At 44.7% G+C, this 11726-nt stretch overlaps 1 protein-coding gene across 1 annotated transcript in view; it reads right to left on the reverse strand.

The window, feature by feature from the left end:
- The window catches only part of FDFT1 (farnesyl-diphosphate farnesyltransferase 1), a 40504-nt gene extending 35130 nt beyond the window's left edge, over nucleotides 1–5374 (reverse strand). Inside the window, exon 1 of the mRNA XM_047091628.1 lies at nucleotides 5206–5374. Coding sequence (XP_046947584.1) covers nucleotides 5206–5304 — 99 coding nt within the window. The 5' untranslated portion in view covers nucleotides 5305–5374. The remainder of the gene's footprint in view (nucleotides 1–5205) is intronic.
- Between the last annotated feature and the right edge of the window lie 6352 nt (nucleotides 5375–11726).

The raw sequence follows: 11726 nt of genomic DNA on the forward strand, positions 1-11726 counted from the left end.
AGCCTGCTTCGGATTCTGTGTCTCTCCATCTCGTGGCCCCTTCCCTGCTCATGCTCTGTGTCTCTCTGTCTCTCAATAATAAATAAACGTGTAAAATAAATAAATAAATAAATAAATAAATAAATAAAGGAAATCATAAGAGAAAATACATTTATAGTACTGTACTGCATTTATCAAAAAAATCCATGTATAAGTAAATCTGTGCAGTTCAAACTCATGTAGTTCAAGGGTGAACTGTATTTGCTTTTTTTCATTCTCTCTCTCTTCCTCTAGCATGTAAGTAAGGCTCATAAAAGCAAGGTCTTCACCTATCTTGTTTGCTGTTATATCTTCAGCACCTAAAATGATATCTGACATGTAATTGGTGGTCACATATTTGGGAAGGAAGAGGGGAGGGGAGGGGAGGGAGGGGAGGGGAGGGGAGGGGAGGGAAGGGAAGGGAAGGGAAGGAAACTAATCTACATCAGATTAAGAAGGGAAGAAAGGAACTAGGAATTATAGAGTATCCGGGACGCACCAGGAGTGACAGTGGTGGGATCTAATCAGCTATCTGAAGCCAGTCAAACCTAAGCTCTTCATCGAGGGCAAACTAGAAGCATGGAGGTTTTCAGACTAGCCTGAGTTGGCATCCTGGATCCACTTCTTGCAAGCCAGGTGACTGAATTTATCTGATTGCTTTATGCCACTGTTTCCTAATCTGTAAAATAGCAGTAATAATAACACTTCTCACTTTCGGGCTGTTGTCAAGATTGACTAAGTGTGATGAGTTACAAACTGTACACAGGAGTTTATGGCTCTTTCCATCAGGGGATACGGTTTTTCTCCACATCCTTGAATCTGGGTTCCCTTGTGAGTATTTTTGGTCAATAAAACAGTAGCAAATGTGATTCCAACAGAGGCTTGAAAACTCCAGCTGCCATGTGGAAGCCAAGGGCTAGCCTGCTGGATGATGAGACACATATGGCCTGGTCTCCCCTTAACACTGCAGCCTATAGCCTGCTAACCACCAGATGGCCCAGCCATAAGCCAGCCGGCCAGCTGAGCAAGCCCAGAAGAAATCAACCAAACTGGCCCGGACTAGTAGAACTCCCGAGCTCTCCCAGATGACTATGAACTAAAGTTGTTGATATTCTGAGTCACTGAGTTTTTTTGTAAATTGTGGTAAAATATACATAAAATTTATCACCTTAACCATTTTTTTTTCACCTTAACCATTTTTAAGTGTTCAGTTCAGCAGTGTTAAATACATTCACATTGGTGTGTAACCAGTCTCCAGAATTAAGTCCCTCAGTTTTGGAATGGTTTGTTACTCAGCGAAAGCTAACCTAATACACTGAGATAACAGACTTGGAGAGCTCAGCGTAGTGCCCGGCAAACATAAGAACACAATAAATGATGTCCATTGCTATTATTAGGTAATTATTATCATTATTAATTTGATTATTCTAACTCACAATATAATTTCTTCCCAATCCCCCCCACTTGTCAAATTTGTGTTCCAAAAATGTTGCTTTCATTGTGTCATAGTTCTGCTCTTAACCATCACCTGCTTTACTGATCACAGCTCAGCTTTTGGACTCCCACATGCACTTAATGAATTTTATACTTCTAGCTTTCACTCTTTCATTTCAGCCAAGTTGGTTTCCTCATCATCCCACACACATCATGCTTAGTCCTATATAACCTGGCTCATGGTAACTTTTACTGAAGATCCTCCCCACTAAACTAAATCTAACACTTTACAAAGTACTTTTCCTGTGTTTTCTGAAAACTGTTCCCTCTAAAACATTTCTAATTTCACTAAAATTTCTTGAAATCAAAATGTACTTAAGAATACTTGGCACTCCCTAGGCTATCTTACTTTTGTACACCTATTCTCCTTTAGATTGTGAACACATCAGAGTGGGCATTTTCCACCCTGTGTCCATCACACTCAAGTGGGTCAATTTTAGCTGAATCTGGATAATCCTTTGTTTGAGGCGTCTCTGTGGTCCATCACCTGACTGATAAGCAGCATGGTGGGGTTTAGAGAATGAGCTCTGCAGTCAGACAGCCAGAGTCAAAGACAGGCTCCACCCCTGAATAAGTAGACCACGGGCAATTAATTAACCTCTCTATGTCTCTGTTCTTCATCTATAAAACAGGAAAAATAACAGTACCTTCCTCATAAGATTACTGGAAGGTTTAAAAAATAGATGCAAGGAGGTGTATAAAATAATGCTTGGCACACACAAAGAGCTCAATAAACGTTAGCCATTATTATGAAACCCTTTATCTAAAAGGTAAAGATCTAGGTTTAAAAAGTGTTTCAGCACAGGGGCACCTGAGTGGCTCAGTCGGTTAAGCATTGGACTCCAGCTCAGGTCACGAGCCCCGTATTGGGCTCTCTGCTGTCAGCACAGAGCCCACTGCAGATTCTGTGTCTCCCTCTCTCTCTGCTCCTCCACCACCTCTCAAAAATGAATAAATAAAACATTATATATATATATATACATATATGTACTTTTTTTTGAAGTGTTTCATCAGGGCATCAAGATGGAATAAAAGGTCTTCAACAAGTGCAATTAGGAATCTGACTGACCCCAATTCTAAGCCCACAGCATGATGAGACTGCCTAAAAAAGGCAGTGAATGTGATAGGGAGGTAAGATGGAGAAAAGGACTTTAGTTGTATATGGCCCTTTTATTTCTTAAGAAAAAAAAGATGAAGCAAATATAGCAAACACTTACTATACGATATAGTTAATCTTGGAAATAGAAAATGGTTTGTTAGAGTTTTTCCAGTATTTTTCTACTTGCTTGAAATATTTTATAATTAAAATACATTTTTTAAAGCGAAAGCAGTCTTCAACTATGTTACATAGAAATACTGCATCCATAAAGAAGGAATTTAAAGTTCTGAAATGCGCAGACCAACCCGAAAGAGTACTGTTCAACTTTGGACACTAGACTTTAAAGGGAGAGAGAACAGGCTGGTAAATGATCTGGAAAGAATAACATATAATGAATAACTAAAGGAAGAACATAGAATATTTGGCCTGGCTATCAGTATTCCTAAGAACAGGAGAGTTCTCTTAAAATATGTCAAGTGCTGGATTACAAACATGGATTAGACCCTGGCTCCAGGGGGAGAACATAGTGAAAACAATCCCGCTTACTGTACTAGAAGGTAGCACTTCCTAAAATCGAAAAATGTCTGGGGGGTGAAGTGGGCAAGTCTCCAAAGGCAGTTAACTACTTGTCACAGGTAGTGCCCAGGAGACTGTACAAACTGGTTTGTAAAGCAGTGACTATGCGTTTTGGGTCACAGATCCCTGGAAGGATAGGATAATAGTGGACACTGTTCTCTCAAAACATACAAATGTAGGGGCGCCTGGGTGGTGCAGTCGGTTAAGCGTCCGACTTCAGCCAGGTCACGATCTCGCGGTCCGTGAGTTCGAGCCCCGCGTCGGGCTCTGGGCTGATGGCTCAGAGCCTGGAGCCTGTTTCCGATTCTGTGTCTCCCTCTCTCTCTGCCCCTCCCCTGTTCATGCTCTGTCTCTCTCTGTCCCAAAAATAAATAAATGTTGAAAAAAAAATTAAAAAAAAAAACCAAAAAACATACAAATGTACACTAACATAAATGTTTGCAAATAATTTCAGGAAAGCTCCAAAAACTCTCAGTAAGAATCTCTAAATACCTACTGAACAAGGCACAGGAGCATCCCTCAAAAAAGGACTCCCCTGTCCCAGCCACAAGTGATTTTTCCCTTTTATAAATGTCCTTATGCATTTACTATATTCTGCCACATTTACTTAAGTTTATCTTGTTTAAAACGCTAGAGGTTTCTTGGGGGTAGTGTACCCACCTTTTATTCATTAATTCACCAAAGGTACATCGAACAAGATTTCCACATCCAAATAGCTTAAAAATCCAGAATCAAATATAGAATCTTGGATCTGAAAGGGATTTGGGGACCACCATTCAAGACGGTGGGGCCGACATAAGGTAAGCAGTACTAGAGAAAATGGTTGAGGGAGTTTCACAGGTAACTTGTTATGGTGCTTTTCTAAATTTTCTGTGAACAGTCTTACAATGTCTTATTCACTTGACAAGATGGGGAGCATTTTGTGTGTCCTATTTGTCTGTGCATGACATCCTGCCACGGTGCACCCACCATAACATCTAGCACAAAACAGGTGTTTAAAAATGTCTGCTGAATGGTCACTAGGGGTGGCACTGACTGAAGCTAGACCCTGAAGGATGACATGGATCCTGAGTTATGAAAAAAATTTTTCTGATGGGAAATTTAAAGTGTTTACTTAATAAGGGACACCAATTAAGAGTGCATTTAGGCAAAAAATAGTATGTGTGATGTTTCCATTGGCAAAAAGAATTTAAAACTTTTGATACAACCCACTAATTCGGCTGAATGTATTTATTCATCCACTAATCACTTAAGGGTAAGTTTCTTGTTGGAATAAATACCTTTGTAAGCATTCAGTTAACAAAGGATACAAGAATGAGGCAGATGAAATATAAATAAATAAAACCAAGTCTGGCCTTCAAGCAACCAACAATGTTGCTAAACGACAGACATGCAGGTAACTAAAGAGCTTGGAAGAGTAAATATGTGTTATAAAAAAAAAACCTAAGAAGCACTGGAGAATAAGGGATTGATCAGACCCAAGGAAAGTGAGGGAAGCTTATAGAAGTGATGTAACCGAAAACTGGAAGGATGAGCAAGGTTTCATTCCAGAAAAGGTACTGGGACTGTATCTGCATAGCTTTTTACATTCACCAAATTCTCTCACAGGTCCTCCCCCACTTAATCTACCCACACAATCTCAATTTTGCAATCACCAGTTAAGACACAGATAACATCAACGCTCAAGGACAGAAGGAAAAGTGAAGGAAAACGACCTGGCAAGCAATGTCTTGAAAGAGCAGAAACATCAAGACAACCTGGGGTAAGGTTGGAGTGGGAAGAGGAGGCCTACCACCTGGGCCCCATTTGGGGTTAGGAAAGCAGAGTTAGGCTGGGCCGGTGGGGCCGCCAGAAGGGGCGGGGGTCTGTCGCCCCGAGGGAAGAAGAGCGCCTGAGGCGTTTGGCACCCGCTCGCCGCACCCTCCGCCCAGGATTTTGGGCCTGGTCGGCCAGGCCCCAGGCCCGGCGCCGCGCGCAGCCGCCCCGCCCCAGCCAGGATGCAGGGATGCTCGGCCCACCTGGTCCATCTTGGGTATCACCTTCCGCCGGCCCCCCATCTGGAAGCGCAATAGGTTGTAGAACTCCTCGGGGCGCCCCAAGCACTTCACGAACTCCATTCTGGCGGCGGGTGGCGGGTCCCGGGGACCAGTGCTCACCTCCCGGTATACCTCCGGTGGACACCCGCCCGCACACAGCAAAAGATTAAAGCCAAGAGGCGCGGCGGGTGGGGCGGGGCGTAGGCGGGCCCAGTTCATGATGCCACGCCCACATCCCGCCCATCTCAACGGGTCCCTGGCTCTCGCGCCGCTTCTCGTGGGCTCGCGGGGTGGACTGACGGTCTCTGATTGGCTAGGACCGCTCGCACCAGGCAGACGCCGGCCAATCGACGGTAGGACGAGTCTGGCGTGACGACCACACCCTCTAAGCTAACTGGAGATGAGAAAGGAACAGGCGAACGGGATTGGTGCTTCTATGGGGGCGGGCCTTTTCCCTCTCTCTAGGTGGAGCTTGGGGCTCGAGCACAGAGGGAACCAAACCAGGGCGCTGCGGCGTAGGTGCAGTGGATTCTGGCTCAAGCGCGGGCTTTTGGTGAGAACCAAGCAGAGAAGAGCCCAGCGGGCGACAGTCCGCTATGATTTCGTCAGTAATCCCTCCACCTGTTTATTCGTGTTTGTCCTGTCGGCTAGATTAGCCCTTCAGTGCCGCGCTTTGAGCGCCGCCGCGCACCTCCTGTGCTGGATCCGCGCAAAGCAAAAGGCGAGTGGGCCCACCACCAAGGTGTAGGTGCTTACTGCAACACAGGAGAGCAAAAGCTTGGCAGAGTCATCCGCGGCCCTTGCAACCCCATGGAATCCCGGGCACCTGCCCCAGCAGTAACACCCCTTCTTTGCCCGCTTCACAAAGCCTTTCACTTCTTTCTGGCTGATATCACTCACTCCTGGAAATTCAACAACAGGACCTCTTTTAAATAAGTGTTTTAGACCCCACTTTGTCCCCAAAATGAATCTGAAGCGTTTCTATAACCTCTGTTACAGGGATGTGGAAATTTGTATCTCCATCTTAGATCTCTCCAATCCTAGAAACGACTTGCTACTGCACACTCCCACACCCAATCTATTTTAACACAGCAACCAGCAATCACTTTGAATTTAAGCCAGATGCAATCACTGCCTAAAACCCTGAAACCTCTTCCCTGTTTAGTAAAAGCCTAAGTCCCTACAAGTGTCTACAAAGGCCTGTATCATTACCCCTCCACCCCCATTACCTCTTTGGCTTCCATCTTTTCTCTCTCCCCTTCTCTGGCCCTAGGGCCTTTTTGTATAGCTGTTCACTTCACCCTTCCTGCAATATATTACCGCCAGATACCCAGCTCCTTCATGTCCTTGATGAAATCTCACCTTCTCATTTAGGCCCACCGGATCATTCTATTTTAGACGGCGTTTGTCCCCCCACGCCCACCGCACTGCTGATCCCCATCCTGCTCTAGTTTTCTCCATAGAATTTATCATGTGCTAATATAATACAAGGTTTACTTATGATGATTAGTGTCTGTTTCCTCTTGCTGGAGGAAGATGAGATAGATCTTTGTTTTGTTCACTAACACACCAAGTATCTAGAACAGTGCCCGACACATACTAGTTGCACAATGAACGTTTACTGAACTGAGCCGGACCCCCTCTTTGGTGTTCCCCAAACAGTGCAAGCTTAACATGTCCATAACTGAAATCTCCCACTGAAACTGTTTTTCTGGTGAATAGCACTAACAACCTCTCAGCTGCCAAATTATCAAATCCAGATGTCATCCCTAACTTCTCCTTTCCCTAAACTTGTCCCCTTTGAAATCATTCATCAAGTCTAGAGTCCAAGAAACAAACATCTCTCGTCTTAATCTCTCCTCTCTGATCCATCTTGGTTTAAGTCCCATCTTCTCTCCCAAACAATTTTGAAATCAACTTCGCATCTCTCTCTCTCTCCATGCATGCCTAGTGACAGCTTAATTTATTTAAAACACACACTTCATTATATTACCCTCTTGCCTACAATTCTTCAATTTTAAATTCCTCAAAGGAAATGCCTTTCAATAATATTAATGATTCTGGCATGAAATAACTCTCTCGGGGTGCCTGGGTGGCTCAGTCGGTTAAGCGTCCAGCTTTGGCTCAGGTCATGATCTCGAGGTTCACGAGAGCCCACTTCAGATCCTCTGCCCCGCTCTCTGTCTCTCTCAAAATAAATAAACTTTAAAAAAGAAAGAAAGAAAGAAAGCTCTCTCATCATTTGGCACCTCCATTCCTTTTTTTGGATTTTAGCCACCTTCTATCCCATCACTACCCTAACTTCTAGCCCTGACCCAGCCCTGGCAGCACCTGCAGACCCCAACAGGCCACAGTATACCCCAGTCTCGGCCCCAGTAATTCACCTCTAGCATGCTCTCCCTTGCTCCTCATCTAGCCACCCACCTCACGTTCATTACAGCTTAAATGGAATCCCCTCCTTCGGAAATCCTTTTCTGAAGTTCCTGGCCTCACCATTATCTGTTCTTTAGATTCAACAGGCATCCACCAAACATCAGCAATGTGGCAGGCACTGAAAAAAACAAAGATGAGCTTTGACCCCAAAGAGCTTCCAGAGGCACCACACCAGACGCAGTTGCGTAATGGTGCTGGTATTTATGAGAGACATGGTTGAATCCTAATCCAGCTCCCTGAGTCTGACCTGTGTGCCCAACCAGAGACTACGTATACAAATAGTCAATGGCCAGACCATATACCATAGCAACACTCTGACCCACAACCTCTGCAGCAGCAGGCCCAGAATAGTCAGGACCAGGTCAGTAACTTCTCTCTTGCGCTTCCTTTCAACTCAAGAACAACCACAGAAAGCCAAAGAAATCGCGTAAGATACCCAGCTGCCAGGTAGCCTGCTTCCAGCTTCTCTATGCCAACATCCTCCAGTCAGCACACCTGAGTCCTTCCTTTTTGTTCATTATAAAGCTTTCCCACTCCCCTGCCTGAGTCTCTGCTAGATGCGGATGACAAGTGACAGTGGCTGATGCCCTTGCTATATAGCAAGCTCTGAATAAAGGGCCTCATTTGTTATTTCAGTAGTCTTTATTTCCATAAACCTTAGTAGTTGGATCATGTTCATCAGATGCTCTCATCTTGAAATTGGTGTGGTCCCAAATCTCTTTTCTGTCTCTTCACTGTGAACTCAAGGCCAGAGACCATGTCGAAATGTAACACCTGGCACAGTTCTTGCCACATAACAAAACCTCCACTACTTTCTGTGGAATAACAATGCTTGAAATTGGGACTGTACTAGAACTTTTATTTTCATTTTTTTAATTTACTTTTTTTAAGATTTTATATTTTATATATACGGCTTAAAGTTTATTTACTTTGGGAGAGAGAGAGTGTGTGTGCTAGAGTGCAGGAGTTGGGAAGAGGCAGAGAGAGGGAGAGAGAGAATTGTAAGCAGGCTCCACACTGTCAGCACAGAGCCCAACTTTGGGCTCAAACCTGTGAACCGTGAGATCATGACCTGAGCTTAAATCAAGAGTCAGACACTTCACTGGCTGACCCAGCCAGGCACCCCTTTAAAAGATTTTATTTTTTTAAATTTTTTTTTTCAACGTTTATTTATTTTTGAGACAGAGAGAGACAGAGCATGAACGGGGGAGGGGCAGAGAGAGAGGGAGACACAGAGTCGGAAACAGGCTCCAGGCTCTGAGCCATCAGCCCAGAGCCCGACGCGGGGCTCGAACTCCCGGACCGCGAGATCGTGACCTGGCTGAAGTCGGACGCTTAACCGACTACGCCACCCAGGCGCCCCAAAAGATTTTATTTTTAAGCAATCCCAAACCCAACTTGGGGCTTGAACTCCCAACCCCAAGATCAAGAGTCAAATGCTCCACTAAGACTACCAGGCACCTCTGTACTGGAACTTTTAGAACACAAGATCGGCACTCACTTATCCTCCCCACCCTCAACACATTTTTTTCCATAACCTACGGAAACACTTTTAATGCTTTTTGTAATAAGCCAGCCTCCTGCTACTAATGTAGGGGTTTTCTTGTCTTTTTTATCCTTGTGTTCCCAGACCCAGCACTTAGAAGCCATTTAAGAAATCTTTATTACAGGGCACCTGGGTGGTTCAGTTGGTTAAGTGTCCGACTTCAGCTCAGGTCACATTTCACAGCTTGTGAGTTTGCCTTGCATCAGGCTCTCTGCTGTCAGCTTGGAGCCTGGTTGCGATTCTCTGTTTCCCTTGCTCTCTGCCCCTACCCCACTTGTGTTCTATCTCAAAAATAAACAAACATTTTAAAAAAAGAGAGAGAGAGGTAGAGAGAGGAAGAGTGAGAGAGGAGAGGAGAGGAGAGGAGAGGAGAGGAGAGGAGAGGAGAGGAGAGGAGAGGAGAGGAGAGGAGAAGAAAAGAGAAAGAGAAAGAGAAAGAGAAAGAGAAAGAGAAAGAGAAAGAGAAAGAAAAAGAAAAAAATTTATTGAATGGCTAGGGCCACTGAAACACAACATTAAATACCAAGTTTTTCACAATGTCAGTCATCACATAACTCCAGCTCATGAGATAAATAAATCTTTCCCCTAAATCTGTTGAATACAAATCTCACCTCTCCTTACTTCTAAGTGAAACCTGGTCTCTCCCTCTATGAATCCCATCCCTCACCTGCAATTCTGTCAAGCAAAAGCCTCTCCTTCCATCCAAAAGGCACAGGATAAGAGTACTTTCACTGTTCTACCCCCCCCACCACCCCACCCCTGCTGTTGTTTCTGTACCACCATCACCTCTTTTCTAGCTCCCATTCACTCTGCTTATGCCACACCTTCCTCCCTCCTTTCAGGACCAACTAAAACTTTCTGACACCCTCCTGCCATGATGAATAAAATCTTAGAGGGGAGCATGGTAGCTGTGGTTTCTGTCAGCTCTCCACGTTTCTGCTTCCACATTTCTTCCATGCAGAACCCAGTCTGTGTAATTCTTTTTTTTTTTTAATGTTTATGTATTCTTTGAGAGAGAAGGAGAGAGAACACAGCAGGGCAGGGGCAGAGAGAGGGAGACAGACTCCAAAGCAGGCTCCAGGTTCTGTGCTGTCAGCACAGAGCCCAACATGGGGCTCGAACCCATGAACTGTGAGATCATGACCCAAGCTGAAATCGGATGCTCAACCGACTGAGCCACCCAGGCGCCCTCCCCCCCCGCCCCCCCCCCTCCAGTCTGTGTAATTCTGATGAAGTTCTGATGGTGCCAACAGCAACACCTACAACTCACCTGTTGGTAGGTGCTGTATCTTCCCCATTCTACAGACTTTAGGTAAGTCAGTGAAGTCAGAAAAATAAGAAGTCCTCCTGAGAGGACAGAGCAGGTGTAAGGATGATTCTTCCATGTTTTTCTATAAACTTCATTATTTTATCTTATTTTAGTTTATATTATTTTATTTTATTTCAGAGAGGGAGAGAATGTGAGTGGGGGTGGGGTGGGGGGGTGGAGAGGCAGAGGGAGAGAGAATCCCAAGCAGGTTCTGCACTGTCAGCAAGCAAAGAGCCTGACCCGGGGGCTTGATCTCGCAAACAGATCATGACCTGAGCCAAAATCAAGAGTCAGATATGCAACCAACTGAGCCATCGAAGAAGTGTCCCTATTCTGTACACTTTATCACTTGAATCTTTTGATATCTGTAATTTAAAAGATAATAAAAACACTTTAAATAATAAAGATTCTCATTCACCTTCTTGGCCTTCTACCATTCTTACCCAGACCACTTTCAGATGTGGGTTAATACAACATCCATTTCATTGTTTTGAAGCCTTGGCTACTGGATACTGCTGGAGAAAGTCGGGAGGTAGAGCAATTCACCCTGCGTGTTCCGTGTGGCTCTACAACCCTTCCCTTGAACCCTAAGTGGCTCTAAATTCCCAGAACAGCTATTACAAAACTCGCCCCCTCCTCCTTTGTACTTAAAGAGATCTCACCTTCAGCAAATTTCCTCCAGATCTATTTTTCTCTTCCTATCCTTGCCTGGTCATCTTTAAGTGCCAGCGCTACTGTGCTGTCTAGTTTTTCCTCTCAACTAATTACGTACAAATCCTCACACCATATCCACCTTTTATTTATTTTAATTTTTTAAATGTTTTATTTCTTTAAATTTATTTTTGAGAGAGACAGAGCATGAGCAAGTGAGGGATAGAGAGAGGGAAGGAGACACAGAATCCGAAGCTGGCTCCAGGCCCCAAGCTGTCAGCACACAGCCCAACGCGGGGTTTGAACCCATGAATCCTGAGATCATGACCTGAGTCGATGTCAGATGCTTAACCGACTGAAGTACCCAGGTGCCCCAATATCCAGCCTTTAATAAGTATCTCCTCCCTGACCTCTTCGTTCTCATTTCCTTCAAGACTAACCTTCTTGAAGGGCACACCATCCTCATCACTTCTACTTCCTCAGCTCCCGTGCAGTTCTGAGCCCCTTTAGACTGGCTGCCACCCTGTGCAACTGTTCTCTTGAAGGCTCTCATGACCTCACATT

The sequence above is a fragment of the Lynx rufus genome, unplaced genomic scaffold (genome assembly GCF_022079265.1).
Source record: "Lynx rufus isolate CCGP_SWC_20201006 ecotype Redwood Valley unplaced genomic scaffold, mLynRuf1.p SCAF_3, whole genome shotgun sequence".
In the NCBI taxonomy this organism is placed as follows: domain Eukaryota; kingdom Metazoa; phylum Chordata; class Mammalia; order Carnivora; family Felidae; genus Lynx; species Lynx rufus.